Below are 19,120 nucleotides of genomic sequence, written 5' to 3'. Positions count from 1 at the left end.
CACAATGTGTTTCTTTTTTTTCCGCCACAATTTCTAAGAATGGTAGAGTGTTACATTGTTTATTTCATTTAATGATCACTTAATTAATTTAAACTTTCACAAACTTGAGCCAGTAACCTTCCAATACATAGCCTCCGCCTCCTCTAGACCACTAATAGGCTGCTGCACCTAAATTCAACTTACCCCTTCTCCTCTCCCTTACTCCCCTCTTGGAACCAGACTATATAAGATGAAAAATGTTGATGTATGTTACCTGATGATGATGTGCAGCATCGAAACCATGGTCGTGAAATATTAAATATTTTGGCGGAAATGTTTAGTTCCGTTTTACCCTCATAGCTTTAAGATGTTATAATTTAAATTTCTTTTCTATCTACATGCCCACAACTAATATTAGATATAAGTACTACAGACAAACCTCAAATCATCTGATTGAGGCAGAAATACTTCCAATTTAGAGCCAAAGACAGGAACCGGCTCACTCAGAGAGTATTCCAATAACTTTCCAGTGTTCACATCCTTTACAGCTTTTATAGTAATGCCTTTGCTGTCCATTATCTGAAATACAGGAAAGCAATAGGTTCTTCTTTCTACAGTATCAAATAATGAACATGTTACAAGCGTAAAAATCCAAGTTAATTAGAAAGAACTACTTGGAGTTATGCAAGGGCAAATGTCATTTTGTCGAGCCTCTTTTCTAACCTTCCAAAGAAGTGCCCCACTAGCAATACAACCCCAAAGGGTGGGAAAATGGAGTTACATATTGTGAGTCCTATAAAAATTAAGAAGTCAAATAAAATGCTCCAACTATCAAAGCCTTGAACCTATGTCCCTTGAACTTAACATCATAGAAATAATAAGGGAAATCAGACTTAAGAGCACTAGTTGAATAATTGCTCCATACAGGGCAATTGACATTCAAAAACTATGAACCAAAAATGGGTAGAGGGATAATGCTAGGCAAAGCGAGGAAGTATGTGGAGTTGGAAAAGGGTTCATAGTAGAGTGGGGTGTCAGGTTGCCTCATTAGGAGACACTAAGAAATAGAGTAAACGGTAGACTAACAATTAATAATATAAAAAAACTACATTTCCAGTATTCTCCATTTTTCTTCCCCTAATAACTTATCGTCACATGCTTCCCTTTTTAAATTTATTTGAATATTTCAATTTAGACAAAGAAAATTCTCCTTTTTCTCTCTGCAGAAACTGTATGCTTACTGTAAACAAATCACTAAAATATGAGTTGATGATGGTTGTACGATTATGTATTTTTTATAACACAGGGTTAACATCTACGGTTAGCTAACATTGGTATTCTATCTGGTAAAGAGTTCAGAAACTGACCAGGAAGTCATAGGTCGTACCTTTTTATACTGCCGGCTAAGAAATTCAGGCCTGTGGTTTTCTGAACAGTTACCTTTGCGAGGAAATCATTAATGGCAGGAAAACAACAACAAGAACCACAAATTTGAACTTTATACCCCATTGAGCACGAGGTGAGGTTCACTAACCTGTCAAAACAAACTTGATAGGAGCATTGGGAATCATAATGAATATATTAACTGAGCAAATAAAAATACAGAACTGGTAACAGAGGCAATGTTTATGTTCCCGAAAATTCCTACTGAAAACTTTGTCCAAACAAAGAAAAAAAAGTCATTTCTTTCACATCTACCTTTGTGTAACACTTTAAGGTGATTTATCTCTTACCACAGATTTCACATCTTGCCTCTTCTTTTTAACGTCATATACCGTTGAACCAGATAAAGTTTTATTCTCAAAATTTATATCCATTCGCAGTTCAAGATTACAAACCACTGCATCCTCTGTAAGAATTTTAAGGACGTTATATTCATTTTCCGCGAAAATATTTAAATGTAGCGTATTAAAATGAAATCATTGGTATGTCAATATATAGAACTCTGAACCATACGAAATTATGAAATGCAAAATAAGAATTATCATTCACTAACCTGGTCTAGAATAAGAATTAGGATCACCGGGGCTAAGGCCTTTTAACACCATGATGAGAATAAATTTAACAGCCGAACTGATAAATAGAAGTTTTGAAACAAGTTAAAAATCGGCAGTGCTAATCGAACCAATTTTATTTTGTGCTGCAACTACCGTTATCAAGTATTGTGTACGTGGATTTATATCTTTTATCACCGCATACTCTACAATGCCAAAGATAAAAAATAAAGCTTAAATTGAAATAAAAAACAACGGAAGAGCGAAAAACAGCGGTACCACTTCGAACGATCGTTAGATTCATTCAAACGGCTCACGTTCAAAAATTCCTGATAATGGGTCGAGGATATATCCTCCGGACACCGTGCTTTCAGGGTTAAGTGTTTGACATGGCGATGTCAAAAGTTGAAGTACCCATCAACTTGTGACTGCGATTCTCTTTTATCGATAGGTAATGAAGTTAGCGTTAGATATGATTAAAATGACTCGTTCTTTGCATAGGAAATTTTGAATTACATCGTACTTGTTTTTGTAATCTCATCAGCCTGTCATCCATGCCACCAAAAATACAGTCTACGTATTCTTCATTGCGTATTTATATTTCTATTGTATACCCATAACTTTCATGGGAGAGACAATGGAACATCTTCGCTACTTGATGCAAGTTGGAAAAGCAACATTAATGACCTATTGCAATGCTTCATGGTATATTCTGAAGAGCTAATATTTCCTAAATTCTAAATTTCCTAATTGGAGTTGAGGCATCAAATTAAGAAGACAATGGTACCTCTTTTCTCATTGTCACAAATGGGGCCTTCACCGTAGTGGTCACACATCTCTACTAAACATAAGTTAAGGGAAGTGTGACCGCGGGTGAGGAGTATTATGGTATTTAATTTTCATCAGAAACATCCTTAAACTCTATGCTCGTCTTCACCAAGTTCTTTAATATAAGCGCGCCTAATTGGGAGTGATGTTTCCCCAAATCTATTGGTCCTTTATAAGTAGTGGCTATTTAATTGACATTGGCTATGTTCAATTGACGTATTTCAGTAGGTGATTTCCTTTCTCTTGCATAAGTCTGTTTTAATTCTCTAGCTTTTTTTCCTTATGACTCATTTCTTGTTACATTTTTACCCTCGGGTGGATTTTTTTTACCTTCCTCTCTCTTCTGTTTGAGCCAGCTCCAATGTGCTCTGGTGCTTCAAGGTGCATACCCTTCCTGGGTAACATTTAGCTAAAAGTACAGCAGTTATTTCTCAACAAGGTGCTGGCTGCATTTTGTAACAAAGGCAAACCTTCTCTGCAACAGCAAACACCTAGTAAACGTTCTGCAACAAAGCAGAGTACTCATCATAAACTGCACCATCTGTCAAACATAATTCAAAATGGGAGGGATTTCGAAACTAGGGTAAAAGCTCCCAAAGCATACTACCTGACCTTAAATTGCACTTCCATTTTCAGAAAACATCTCACAGAGCACAACCACATCAGTGACTTCATGCCTTACCATTGTGAATAAAGAAGGTATGGTAAACTGGATGCCTGATATAATTTATCAGTGCATGAGCTCCAAAGAATGTCATGATGGCTTTAGTCAATTAACAGTTGTAATTGCCATCCTTTAGTGACTTCAATTATGGAACCCTCATCCTTCCCTGGAGATACCTTAAGCAGAAATATACATGCACTGTGTAATCTTTACCTGTGCAGCAGCTCATCCCCCTATGATTCACTGGCAGTCAATGCCCCCCTCACCCAGATTGAATATATGTACATGTGAGAGTGAAATACGTATATATGTAGCCAACCGAAGATGGTACCAAAAATAGCCAACGTTTATGCAAAATGCATTATAAAATTTACAGCTATTTCTCTCTTATCATGTCTCACTTTACCACGAATTTATCAGGATTTTCTCTCCTAAGGATGATTTAAAAATATGCTTGGGATCATTTAGAAAATAAATGCAGTGGAACTGTCAAACCAGGAACTATGAGAATCATCACTTTATTCTCAAGAAAACCTCTCTCAAGGATCGTAAGGTGCAGCAAAGAAGCTTCATTATCAGAATGAGTGGCATTTGACTCTGTGATAAGCACATATAAAATTTCAGATGGAAAAATCTTTTAGGCAGTCTAGCCCAGCCTTGGAATCGTTCATAGTTTTAACTACACTTGCTCTTCTAAAACCATTTGTGTGGATGTAACCTACTTCTTTTTCCGGTAGCATTTTTCCAGCCAAAAATGATTTAATCACAATAATTAGTTACACCTGAATTTCAACATTCATCACAACAGTAAGATGGGAAACCTGCTTATCTAGAAAATATCAGGTGCTCCCCTGCATTTCTGTCCTTGACAGACTTACTAAATAAATACACCTGTTTGCAGTTGCTGGTCTTCAATTGCGTGCACCTCCAGGTGGTGGATAGGGGAGTGCCCAACATATGTGTAGGGAGGGAATAAAAAAACTGCATTCTATAGACATGGGAGTTAAGCAGCAGATCATTAACCTACTCATTTGAAATACGATTATATTTAAAGACAACAAATAGTCTCAGAAATAGTATGAAATGACAATTCATGAAATAAGGATCATTGGAAATGGATTGAGAAAAATAAAGTTGCAATGTGAAATGGCAAATATAGAAGAATAACTAGCAAATAAATATTTTACAGGGAAAAAGTAGAAATATAGTAAGAGAAATGAAAACTAAAATAAAATTAGGAATAAACAAATGTGAAAGGAATAACACAATGTTTTACAATGGTGACACAGAAGAAGATAGTACGTTAAGAGTTGCAATCCTTATGTATACATAGTAAGCAGATAAGGTAAGATAAGTATTACTCCAAGGACTTAGCACCTGGCCCTCTTGCAATGTCAAGTGAAATATTCCTGTGGTAAAATAGTCTGCCATTTGGATTTCCAAGAAGGGGCCACTCAAGGGAGTGCACCAGTCAAATGCAATACATATAATGAGCTACAATAAAATATAATAAAAGTTACTACAAACAGAATAAAACCTTTAATAATCCTAGGATATTGGGATGCTAATCTAGAAAGCCAAACTATGATTTTTTTTAAATCATGGAAAAACTATTTTAAAATATGGATTGGTAAGATAAACACAAGTGGCTAATGGAATTGCACCAACATTACTTATTTGGAGATTCCCTGTTTGAACACCACCAGCTAACCAAAGGAGGAGAGGCATCAGAAATGCAAGTAGATGAAAATATTACAAACCATTCAGATATTCATAAATTTCATTTAGGTACTCATGAAATTGTAATTCACTCTACTAAGTAGACTGAGATTTCAACCATCAGTCATAATGTGCAACTATAACAGACTTCATTTTATTCATCAGATAACTGCATGGTATTGGCATGGCATATGAATTAATGACATGCTTTATTAGAAGTGTACAATCAGTTTGCACCCAAGTCCCTTTCACATCATAATCCACCACATTGTTTGCAAGGAAAGGACCATGTTAAGAGGCCAATATGGCTTTGCAGGAATGCCTTTCCTTTGAACAAATATAATACAATTGTCTACTCAGAAACAATAATCATTCTTGCAACACACACACAAACACAAATATGATACAAAAGGTGGATCAAAAGCATTATCCTCCGTTCTCAAGTAATCAAAGGCAGAATCACTCTCGCCATGAGATCCTGGAAAATAAAGAAAATTACATTATTAATATTTTTATTTACTATTGACAGTTGACAGATACTTAAAGAAATCAATCATAGAGTTATGAGAATGACTTTCTGAGAAGAATACAATAATGCACATTAAATTCTTTAATTTGTTATTTAATAAAGTTCCGGTGGTTATTTCAAGATACATGGGATATAAAAGAAACACTAATTTGCCAAAATGCTACTAAAATGAATAAAAATTTCCATATTGGTTTCCTTTTAAAATTGATTTGAATACATTAAAAGATAAAATATATTTTTATGTTTTCTGGTTAGGTATTGCAAAGTTTTAACTGCACTGCAAAGACTTCTATGTGCAATTTAACTTTCGTAATAAGTAGTATGGATATGAGAACAATATTTCATCTTTACCATAACCAAATGGTCACGCAACTAGAACTCTTTGGTCATAAACTTGAAGAATACATAATCTAAAATCAAGGTTAAGGATCTACTTATTTGGTAAGATCCTTTTTTAGGTAAGATGGAAGAAGGTGTGATCAAAAAAAGACTGGACTGATTATATTCTGTGCAAACTGTTCAACGCATCAAAACGAGATGCAGTGCGCCATCTAGCGACACATCTGAAGACTAAAACGAGAGGTGTTGTGTTTGTTTAAATTGATTCGTTAAGTAGCAGCAGCAGTATGCATTCGTTGCCGCATGCAACGGTAGCAATGAAGGGGCTAGAGGAGCAGAGTGTGTGTGAGAAATTTTGTTTCAAACTTGGCAAAAGTGCTACGGAGACATTTGGAATGATTCAGCTAGCCTTTGTTAATGAAGCTGTGAGTCGAAGCCAGTGTTTTGAGCGGTACAGTCGTTTTAAATCGGGCAGAACCTCGACAGATGAAGATTCGTGAACAGGGCAGCCTTCCACTTCGACAGACCCCAACCATGTCAATTTGGTGAAGGAAAATTGCTGTTTAGCTGTTAGGGAGATGGCTGACAAAGTGAACACTAGTTTTCGATCCTGTCAGATGATTTTGACAGACATTTTGGGCATGATGCGTGTTACATCAAAACTCGCCCCGTGGGTGCTGACAGATGAAGAGAGACAAAAACGTGAGGACATTTTTCAGGAGCTCCTGGATTGAGCCAATGCCAACCCAGAGTTTCTTAAAACCTTTGTTTTGCTTCCAAAGTTAAAATCAACCTTGAAAGGGCACTGATTCGACTCTATTGCAGACATTAAAACTAATTGTACGGTAGACCTGAAAAGGATCCCTAAGGCGGCTTACCAGGCAGGGTTTCGAGAGCTGGAAGAAACGTTGGCAAAGGTGTCGTCAGCCAAGGCATTTACTTTGAGGGCGACAAGTTCGATTAAGCTGTATCCATCAAAATAAACAAGTTATAAAATCAATACGGTCTTTTTTTGATCACACCTTGCAGTTAATATGTCTTCCAGACCTGGGGATGACATATTTTAAGATGTCTCATAAAAGTTTTTAGAAAGGTTAGATTTATTCAGCTAGGCCATTATGTCTCTTTATGGGATGTAGACACACGATGATTACATTAGGTAATCTAAAGTTAAAAGAAGCATATTTTATATGAGCCTATTTTCCTAGTTGTTCCCAAAATCAGTGTATCAGCTTCAACTGAAACAAAATAATCAACATAAAATTTACCCATGCCAAATTATTAAATTTATTTCTCTAATAGCACACTTTATGTAACCTGCGACAAAGCTTATCAAAACGAAGCTTGGTGCTTTGTATTGAAAAACCCCTTACTGTATTATATAGAAAAATCCATGCAAGAGCATCACCCTTGATTTTATATTACATAAGGTAGTTCGTTACCTATGCAAATTAATATCAAACATTAGTAATCACTTGGGCTTTGATAGGTACCTCCGATAGGTAACTGCCCCCAAGATATCACAATTAACCTCTATTTCATTTTCAACAAGATATTATTTCAATATTTTCTTGACCGTCTTCGCTAATGAATTAAAATATTTGATGATTACAAATAAGTTGAAGCAATGGATTTTGCACTACACAATGGCGAACCAAAGAATAATTACTTCAGAAAACACATATTGGAACACTTAAGTAGCTCGCAAATTCTTCATTGTCTCATTTAATACGGAAAAAGGGATTATATCTATTTACAATAGAATAAAGATGAAAGGATAATAATTAGAGTAGCTCTTGGTGATCAAAAAAGAATATCAAAAGAATAAACTAAGAGATTTGACAACAAACGATCGTGTACAGACGAATAATTACTGAACCAATCATATAGAGGAACAATATGTTTCACAAATTCATCATTACTTATTTCAAAGTTATTACTTACATCCCCCATTCATAAGCATGTCCCTTCATGGATTTATTCTAAACATGGACATTTTGTTTCAAGCATTACTTCTCTAATTTTGCTCAAACGACAAATGTGAATGCAAGTGAAGTATTAACAATAAAAATTTTAAGGGCTCAGTGTTGATATACTAAATACAGACTGCATTTAACACAGGTATCACTAAATAAAAGCAATAATTAAATTGCAATGATAGAATAGATAAGTTTAGCGTGGTTCTCACGAGATAATTTTTTGAAGAACCAATATCGCTAATTTCACTTCACCTGATTTAACTGGACCACCCTGGTTATTTTTAATGCAAAATAATAGTGCTTAAGGCACTCCTGAGCCCAAATTTAATGACTTTAATATGCCAGGTGAAGATAATCATTGCAAACTAACAGCTGCCATATTGAAAATATACTCAAGCGGTGGGACAAAGACAGGGTGCCTGACCGGGTGTCACTCCGCCCCGTTAGCATAGTATCAATCTGCCCAAGTTGGTAATAGCTTTCGATGGAGAGACTCACTACCGGCGAGATAATACCACCAGCCTTTTGTAATCGCTCCAGGTGGTGCGACTCATTTCGAATGGTATCACACCGCCGACAGGTTAACTCCACCGGCGATGTGAGGCTCATCATAGCCCCCTAACTCTGGCTTTTTTGCTCAATACCATTGCTATTTTGAAAGGTTATTTTTGATTCAGTGTCTTCATTAAATGGGAAGGGCCTATTTCATTGTTCTCTTACGGGACATGTACAAAATGGTGGACCACCTAAAGACATAAAGAGCATTGATGTCATACAGCATGTGATGCATACCCACTAGCTGCTCTCTGAGCCTTTGGCTGCAGGCTGTTCCTTTTGTGAGTGGAGGATATAGTCCTTGGGCCAATCCATCAGTTTGGGGAAGGAAGTGACAAAGTCTTCTGGGTAAAAATCCAAGCGTTGCGGTACGGGACGGACTGGTCTGATTTGAGAGGTGACCTTGCAGAGAATGTCTTCTGTGGCTTCGTCAGCAAACAGATGCAGACGGCACATGGTGTAGCGACGCTTAAGGTTACCCCTCATGCTGTTATACACAGCTTTCCACATAATCTGTTGATGAAAGATTGCAAGAAAGTGACTTGGCACATCACATGGCTCTCATAAATTTGTTGCAACACATCCAATGAGGGAGAGTAACTAGGTTCTAATACGAGGGTCATCCGGAAAGTAGTACCCGTTCGTGAAATAAAGACACAAAAGTAAATATTAACAAACATAAAAAATTTTATTTGAAAGAGGATACTTTAAACTACTTCTCAACATAATCTCCAAGCAAATTAAGGCATTTGTCATAACGTGTGACAAGTTTCTGTATTCCTGCTGCATAGTCCTTCGCCGCCAGCTCATTGAGATACGCGAGGGACCCATCTTGCACAAATTTTTGCATAATGCAGATGGTGTTTAACAATTTCATGAACAATTGTTCGAGAAACATTGGGAAAATGCTCACAGATGTCATCAATTGTGACGCGCCGATCGTTCCTCACGAATTCGTCAACTGAGCTCACCAGTTGGTCTGTAATGACAGACGGTCTCTCCGAACGCTCATCGTCGTGTGTGTTCCCCCTCCCCATGTTGAAGTTGCGACACCACCGCCGAACAGACGACTCGTCCATTACATTGTCTCCATACACCTCCTTTAATTGGCGATGAATATCACATGGGCGAACGTTTCTTGCATTGAGGAATTTAATCACTGCCCTCACTTCACAACTGGCGGCGTTCTCAATTTTTTTAAACATTGTAAACAATCACAGAAACAACACAGGCAATGCTAGCGTCACGCAACTTGGCTCAGAGAAAGCAGACAAGCCACTGAAGCTATCTGACCTCGTCCAGCGGCTACTCGCGTCGTCAGCACTTCATGCGGCACGAACGGGTACTACTTTCCGGATGACCCTCGTATAATCACACAAAAGCATAATAATAACAATGTATTAATTTCTCTCGTAACATGAACATAAAAATTTACAATACATACTAAATAGACACCATACAAAAAAAAATAGGAGAAGACATTCACCCAAAGAGTAGTATGATTAACTCTGTATATAGTCTCAAGCTTAACAGAAAAAAGAGAGTGAATTGCAATGAATTAATATAAAAAAAGTGTGTTCTTGAGAGGCTTGATTGTGGAGAGTTCTGGACTCATGTCAATTAGAAAGATTGAGAAAGGACTATTCAAAATTATGAGACACTGATCAGGCTAAGCGCTGAAAGTGCAATATGCATAGAAAGTGCAAAGTAACCATAAACATATTTAAAGTCATCGGCTGAGACTAATGATTTTTGAGAGTACAGACTCTGGTACAAGGGAAGTGTTAGAGAGAGAATTTTTAGAAGGATACAATCTTCATAAATTGAAGATTTTGGCACAGGGTTTCAGCAGACTGTAATTTCAAATAATTCAATAAGACGAAATGAAGAAATGATAATATTGTACACTTCACCAGGGGTGAGAAGCAGAGAAAAATTTACCATTCCATTCCAATGAAAAATTATGCTCTTCTATCTTTTTAATGAAATAGTCATACTTCTCTACACCCCACAGTAACAGAATGTATTCATATACTCATTCTGGGAAGTATATGTTATCTTCTGCCATTGAAATTCATCCCTGAGACCATATTAGTGACTGAGCAAGTGCATTCAGCTCCAGAATTTTGATGTTGATGATAATCATCCTTTACCAAGTGGAGGTCCATTATCATTAACTAAGTGACTATCCATACATATGCATATGGTAGTAAAACCATTGAAAGGAGAAAAGGGACCGAATATTCATTTTCATTGGAGTTAACTCCAATTAAACTGGGTTGTCTACAGATTCTCATTTGCAAATTTTTCCCAACAGACATGCTGTCAATTTCTTTGATTTTCCTCCTCAGGGTCTTGATCCTGATTAGAGGTTTATCTCGTGAACCTTCTTTCATCAGCGTGCCTCTGGTATCACTGCCACTGGTCCTAGTCTTGTTTTGTTTTTTATCCAGGGCCTACAGGCAAAATGGCCCAAGGTGAAACACAACGCGATCTCACAAGTAGAGGAACATCTTTATCATTGGGTTGCAGTCCTTATGGATTCACAGCCAATATTCCCAATTCGTAGTAGCAGTATTTAGGGGAGGCGACAGACAGCTAAGGCCATTTGCACCATTAGGGATAGACAAGAAAGGATGAAGAGTGGAAATAAACCCGGCATCGGCATTAGCCTACTCTTAATGAAAGGCGCCAAGGGATCCGCAGCTTATCGTCCCATCCTACGGATGGCATACTCACTCGAAGTGCCGTCCGCAAAGCACCTCAAGTAGGGATCGAGATACCTCTGGAAAATATTCGATGCCACTGGGACCACCATATCGATCCCCCTCCCAATTTGTATAACTAACATATGGTCATCATTGAAAGGGGGGAGGGAATACATATTTTCCTTTACATTACTCGACTAAAAATTAAATGGTTTCAAGTGGTTTACTAACTGCAATTTCTTTAGGCTGTGATGTTTTTGAGGATTATAACCAAAGGAGTTGATAGACGCCTGCACTCATATTAACATATTCCAGAGGCATCAGATTCTTTCTTTCAAAACAGTAATTCATTATCTCTAATGAATTACTGACATCATGATCAATAAAAAAGTGAAGGAGAGGCGAATACACAATAATATGAAAGGATGCCATGCTGAAATAGTAAGTCTGGGAGACAATCAACTTTTTCAGGTGATGTCTAGAAGGTGATATAATCAGGATGAATACTTTGCACAACCCAATAATTCCCCTGGTCTCACTCAATATCTTTTACCTTTCTGGGCGTCAGACAAGAATTTTGAAGGTCTCCATGAATAGTTTATAAATATCTCAATGGACCATTATCTTTTTTTTCATTCTTAAGCTTAACTGCTCTATTGGTAAATACGCCTTTGCTATTGTAGAGATCTGGTGATTTATACTTAGTGCATGGGCCAGAGAAGTTATAAAAAAAAGTTCTTGCCTCAGTTCACCCTGGTTACTTAATACAAGAAGCCTATCAATGGGTAGGGGTCAAAGAATGGAAATTTCAGCTCTCTTCAAGACAGCAAACTACATATTGGGGCAATAAAAGCCTGTCCATTCAAAGGAGAACATTTGAGTCTTCAGATACACATTATTAGTTTGGTAAAGTAACACAAACCATGATAAATAATTGCATTAATGACATTGCAAACTTTCAAGCATTCACAGTTGATACTTTAAAGTCATCTGTTACCCAACTTTGATCCCTATTTCATGCCATCCATGGTCAAGGTGCAAAACTAAACCATATCACCAACTACAACATAAAAATCTGATCAGAAATGAGGAGAAACGGTTTCCTCTGGCTGACAATAGATTTAATGAAAAATGATTCCATGACTAATACTCTTCTTAGGGATCATGAAATACAAACACTAAAACACATCTGAATTCGATAATTTTCAAGGAATCTATAATATTATTTATCCCTAGAATGAGTGTAAAAATGAAGAATCATTTAGAAAATTCATTTAACAAAGGGTTTTCAAGGAGAAAACCCTATCATAGAGAAAATTATGCTTATACATTTGCGAGAGGGGACCCAAAAGTAACGGGAATTGGGCTGCGGTGAGGAGTGAGATAGGGGAAGCCTTTCTTCGGCCGGTTGTACGTCAGGCTCACGCTACCTGCATCAGTATGCACAGCGCCGTCACTGTGACGGGATTGGTCCGTCCGTGAAAACTGTTTCAGTGAAACAACTTTTTTTCATTTCGGCAAAAAACGTGATGGCAGATTATCAAGAGCAACGCGCTGCAGTGAAATTTTGTTTTCTGTTGGCAAAATCGGCCACAGAAACTATTGTAATGCTCAATACTGCTTATGGGGAAGCTGCCCTAAACGAAACGGGAGTCTATGAGTGGTTTACACATTTTAAAAATGGTGAAATGTCAATTGAAGACCAACCCCGTTCAGGCTGCCCTTCAACATCAAGAACTGACAAATCATTGTCAAAATCAATGCCCTCATTCGTGAAGACCATCGCAGAACCATTGATCAAATCTGTGAGATGTCTGGAGTGTCATGGAGTTCAATTCAGAGGATTCTAGAGTTGATATTTGGTATGCAGGTGATGGGTTCTTCCATCATGATAACGCGCCAGCTTATACCGCCCTCTCCGTGATGCATTTTTTGACAAAAAATGGCATGACATCGATTGTTCACCCCCCCTACTCACTGGATTTAGGTCCCTGTGACTTCTTTTTGTTCCCCAGACTCAAAAGGGGCATGAAAGGAAAGCGCTTTGACACTGTGGAGGAGGTAAAACAAAAATCACTAGAAGGCCTAAAGAATATCCCGATAAATTAATTTCAGAAATGTTACCAAAAATGGAAGCATTGTTTGGAGAAGTGTATGTGGTCAATGGGGAACACTTTGAAAGTGAACAAAATTTAATGTAAATATATTGAGAACTAAAGAATCTATAACAACATTCCTGTTACTTTTTGGGGCCTACCCTTGAATATAATTTACAGGTCCATTTTATGCTTTACAGATGAATAATTTACATATACAGCCCGGCAATTAGCCCTCTGGTTTAGGGAGTTGGCATGGATCCCTATGAATAATTGGTACACACAGCAACAATGGGCATACTTCATCAACAAATTAAAATATGGATGAGTTCGGGGTGGAGTAGGTCCCTTTTGCTCACCATTGTTGGGTTCTTTTCCTGAAGTTCCCATGCGGGGGTCCATGATGCGCCCCCTGGGTACCCTGTGTGGTGGAAGTAAACCCTTCGCCTCCACTCATCCCCAGGGAGTGCAACTTCCCGACAATTGATCACCACCACATGATCCCCACAGTCACCTGCAGGAACAGACAAACAACATGTAGAAAATCCACTTGTCAGTAAAAATATATCATCAAAGTGGTGAGCCAGAGCATTCACAGTAAAATCTCAATTATCAGTGAGCTAATTTATGCATGATGAAGCGTAGATAATTGAAAAACAAATATAACCAAAATATATATGTGGAAAGTATGGTACCGATATAAACCGATATGTACAAAGACTCTACTTTTTCATTTCTTGTGATTAATAAGTTTTTTTGGCAACGGAAAGTACATTTTCTCCATTTTTCAGTCATTTTTATATTATATTCTATTGTTTCAGGCTTCACTTCTTGGAAGTATTTAATATCCATTACTAAAAAGAAAGAAAGACTTGTACTTTTCCACAGATTCCAAAATCTGTGGAAAAGTACGAGTCTTTCTTTCTTTTTAGTAATGGATTTTTATATTAGGGTGGAATTATGGATTTACATGAGCACAGAACTATCATAGAGTGAAAATCAGAACATATTTTTCTCAGAAAGCTAAACTAAACTTGGAGCCAAGAAAAATCAAATGACTGGAGAGGGATACACTAATTTTAAAAAAGGATATCTGATATGAATTTGTATTTATCATATGATACCGATTAAAATATTGGAGTGTGTAGCTAGTAAATGACTGATTTGTAGCAAAGTAAAACCATGTATTTGCTCATCTCAAAGGAAAATATGAAATTCTTGAGGTAATGAATGCGAGGGAAATGACAATGGGAATGAATGGATAGTACAAAAATGTTTTAATTTAAACATTAAATACTACTGAGAACTTTCAATTTTGTGAAATAAAAAACTTCTCATAGAGCCCAGGTATTTCAAACTTGTATTTTTTCAAAAGTATACTGAATTTTCCAAGTATTTAATTATCCTTACAACTGTAATTGTGTAACTGTGAAGAGAGTAGCATGAATAACCTGTCAAATGGATGATTCTCACATGAATAATCGAGTTTACTGTACTTTACTGAAACTCTTATTTGTAATTTAAAGTCAAGTTAATTATTTTGTTACAGAGATCCTGTCTGCAATGCAATGCAAATCAAATATTCATCCTGAGATATCTAAAAATGATCTTAAAATGAAATCTGAAACCACCTAGTCATCAAAAATTCAAGGATCGTCTAGTAAACAAAATTAATCATTTCAGGCTCAACTTTAAGGAATTGTTCCATGATGAATAATGTCAAAATAAAACTTTGTAAATCCATATGAAAAATAAAATTTAATGCAACCCACGTTTCACAATGGTGCAAGCCGGGTGACTGCTGCACCACAGTGAATCCTGGGTCACATTAAAGTTTATTTTTCATGTGGATTTATTAAGTTTTATTTTGACATTAATCATAGAAAATGATTGTCCGACAAACCAGCAAATCATTTAGGACATCAGACTTCAGACATAAAATATTATTGTTGATTCAAAATATTTAACGATAAGTTTGATGAGTTAGAAAAGGTTTTTCCACATTTCATCTCATTACATATCTCTCATTAACATGCATTTATGATCAGTTAAATGTTTCAAAGAAGTATCACTTTCATAGGATATGATGGATGCATGCACAAACATTGGGGTATTGCAAAGAGGAATGGAAAGTTTTACTTTCATTCGTATTTTTTAAACAGTGTACTCTTATTTCACTGCGAAAGCTTCCACGGAGTATAGCTGTTGTCCTATACAATGTACCAACATGGAAGAAATCCCAGGAGAATCAGACCTTCAATCAGTATATTCTTATATAACTGGCTGTGGGTAACATTTTTGCATGTAAGCAGACCAAAAAAATTAATTTTGAATGTCTGTTTCTTACACCAAAGAGTAAAATAAATAATTAAGGAAAGAAGGGCTGGAATCCTCTCCTACCTTAAAGCACTGGCTGCAGTCATTCTGACCAATAAATATTCTTAATTTTTTTTACATAATTTAAACATTTAGCCTTTGACATAAAATAATACCGTGATATTACCGAGGGTTCACCCAGTAATAAGCCCGACAATGAGTGAAATACAAACATGGTAGGTGGGCGAATTCCTTTCCCTGTGCCAGCTATGGTTTCCCAGGAAAATCTGGTTCCTAAAAAATCACACAGCTTGGGCGGAGCTGAGGGTTCCCAGAGAGGCTTGCCCGGGAATCAAACCCAGGCCCTTTGGTCAGCAGTTCAATGCTCTACCCCTGGATTACCGCACACCCCATTAAAAAAACTATGGCAGTGGAAAATTTATTTTCAACAAAATACATCATTGGGTGGAAGTCCACTGGGATTCCCATGTCCTGATTTGCATATGAAATTCCCAACTTTAAAAAAATTGGCCATTTTCTCCATTTTTTCCGTACAGTTTGAAGAAATTCATTAATTTCAAACTGTTATGGCCGCCCCGTTTAACTTTCAATTTTGTAAAAAATGATGCACAAGGAAGAGAAACAAATAGGAAGGACTTATAGGGGAAGGGGAGAGCAGGAAGGGTAGTTGTTCCACTCACTCAATGGGTGGTAGATGGGTTTGTGAAGACCACAGAGACGCTGCTTCACAACCAGCGCAGATTCAAATGGGTTCTGCCACTTGGCATCATACAGGTGCCAAGTCCTTGCCAAGGTCATCCATTGCTAGAAAAAAATTCAACTGGGCTCAGCATTAACTAAATCAAGGATTAATCAAATCAAAGAATAGAATTATTTTCATAGGAATGAGAACCCCATAGAATATCATTACACATAATATCATCAGAAGAGGTAGAGATAATAAGCATTCTCAGGCAACACAATTCAATCCTGCAGGGTCAAGTAGTAATTTAAATCTACAGGTTTAGATAGTCAATGATGGGATGTTAGTATTTTCTATTCCAAGAAAAGGTTAAGGATTAAGGACTACATAAAATACAGCCAGCACAGGGAACTAACAACATGGGAGACAATGACTGAGTTCAGGTAACATACATGAATTATATTCTGAAGTTAATGTGGTGATTTCCAAATTTTGTGAATTTTGACCGAGGATGTGTCATTTTAGTAGGGACCAGGGGCACTAATTCCATACATATAAATACACAATTAACCAAAAAGCTGTGCAACTTATTAACCAGCAAAAAATGAAAAAACATGAATTCTGCTCACAAGTAATCACTTGTTAAGAAACAAAGAAAGAATGCTTGCTGATATGTGGCAATGAATATCCCCAAAGACAAAGTGATTTGCTTGAAATAACATTTGAAGCAAATGATAAAGGTGGCATCACTAAGTGTACTAATTGGTTCCATGCAATGGAACAACTTATAAATAAGTCCATACGCATTCCATACTTTTAATGAAGCATTAACCAACAAGACTGAAAAATGAATTCCACATCTTTCAGAGCCAAATCAAGTCAACATATTTTCAACCTCAAAATAGCTGAACAAATTTCTCTGCATTCCAAGATGATTCATCCCATAGTGATAAATTTTAGAAAAACTCCTCTAGGAGAAAGTTTGTTTCTGTTTGCAGTTCGTTATATCAGTCGACCTGACAATGTAATTATGGCAAACAAAATGCAGCATATAATTGTTTAAATTCTACGAAAACTTTTATGCATAATAGAGAAATTCATCAATTCAGTGATCCTTTGCTGTCAATTCTCAAATGTTTAACTCGCATCAACCTACGTCTTAATTGGGGAATTTGGCTTTGAAATGGTGTCATCTTTCCTATTAATCATAGAAAATCATAATGTAACAGGCATGGGGGAGCAGTTGTTAAAGACTGCATGAAACAGGCTATAGTAGCCCCCCGTTGAATTGTACACTAAATGGGTATGAATATCATATTGATAACACAGGTCTCACAAAAAATGTCCATAGAACTCCACTAGTTGTTTATTCCCCCTATGGGTTCTGCCTTTTTATCAATAAAGAATGTTACATTCGTTTTTGAATTTAATCAAAATGAAGATTTCCCTTGATCCTCAGGCTTTTAACAATCTATAAATATCCTCTGATTCCTTTAAGATAGCCAAATAAAGGGTTCATTAGGATATTACAAGCATAAAGAAAATTAACAAAGCCTTCCGAATTTTTTGTAAAACAAGCATTGAAGAAATCAATTTTCATGGCACCCATAAATATGGCGTACATTTAAATACAGACCCCATGAAGGACGTTTTAAATATACGAAAATACACCCAGATAATACAGTTCCACAAATGGCAATACAAGTTTCTTTGGATTCTTAAGGTCTAGATACTTGTCTGGAGAATGAAGATTCGTAAAACCACTTCACTGGAACAACAGTGATTATGGGTACCGAGACTAATTCTTTTGGTTGATTTGAAACGGAAAGACCCGTAGCATAGTAGTTTACTAGTTTTAATCCACCGGAATTTGTATTGCCTGATAGCATAAATTCTTCACTTGATGACAATTTAACATGGCCATGCAACATCGAAAAATGAGAAATTAAATTTCAATGAATAGACCAGATCTACAGGAAGGTGAAATATGAAAAATTCTATAATACCCTTTCACCCTAGCACGACCGTCAACATTAACCTACTCCATTTAGTACAACAAATTCCAAACTCACCTGAACCCGCTGAAAAGATGACATTTTAAAATCTATAAAGCTGCTTCAGGAGTAATGCTGTATCTTCCTGTACTAATGAATTGTCAATTCAAAACAACTAGATTAAGACTTCGATGCAGACTTTCTTCATTCCAAAAATTTCGATGCTCTTCTGTGAGTAATGAATGATTCAGTCCGTGTTTCAGGACATTTAATGATCCGTTACTTCGTCTCAAAGAAAACTATCATAACCTAACTCGAGCGGCAAGTATAAATGGTTTAACGAAATTAATGAAAGTATGGCGACCCCGATAATGTTTGAAATATATTAATCTTAGTTTCATTTCTTGGTCAAAATAACTTCTTGCGTGCCGTTTTCTCTTTTCTAACGTTAAAAACTATTAATTATTGGTTGTAGCGTTTAATGCAACCATCAAGTGAACTGTGTGCTCAGGCAACTGAAGAAACAGTAAATAGTAGAATCTCAGTCATTGTTATGGAAATTTAATACATTACAGAATTGCAATGCATCAGGAAACCATGCCCAAAAATCATGACGAATGATGCCCTGATATTCCCTTTATTCACTAGTGCAAAACTCGTGTGTGGGAAGTTAATCATTCTTCTGAAATAAACGAAATGTGCGGTAAATGATCCTTA

At 36.6% G+C, this 19,120-nt stretch overlaps 1 protein-coding gene across 1 annotated transcript in view; it reads right to left on the bottom strand.

Annotated features, from left to right (window-relative positions):
- The window catches only part of LOC139691054 (leukotriene A-4 hydrolase-like), a 32,214-nt gene extending 13,569 nt beyond the window's left edge, over nt 1–18,645 (bottom strand). Inside the window, exons 1-7 of the mRNA XM_071588783.1 lie at nt 18,482–18,645; nt 16,408–16,531; nt 13,750–13,904; nt 8,828–9,099; nt 1,976–2,076; nt 1,713–1,828; nt 419–558 (exon numbers count right to left, since the gene is read on the bottom strand). Coding sequence (XP_071444884.1) covers nt 419–558; nt 1,713–1,828; nt 1,976–2,076; nt 8,828–9,099; nt 13,750–13,904; nt 16,408–16,531; nt 18,482–18,505 — 932 coding nt within the window. The 5' untranslated portion in view covers nt 18,506–18,645. The remainder of the gene's footprint in view (nt 1–418; nt 559–1,712; nt 1,829–1,975; nt 2,077–8,827; nt 9,100–13,749; nt 13,905–16,407; nt 16,532–18,481) is intronic.
- Nucleotides 18,646–19,120: the final 475 nt, after the last annotated feature.

Source organism: Hetaerina americana, unplaced genomic scaffold (assembly GCF_022747635.1).
Source record: "Hetaerina americana unplaced genomic scaffold, ioHetAmer1.1.p SCAF_3, whole genome shotgun sequence".
Classification (NCBI taxonomy): domain Eukaryota; kingdom Metazoa; phylum Arthropoda; class Insecta; order Odonata; family Calopterygidae; genus Hetaerina; species Hetaerina americana.
This window is presented reverse-complemented; position numbering and strand designations above follow the sequence as displayed.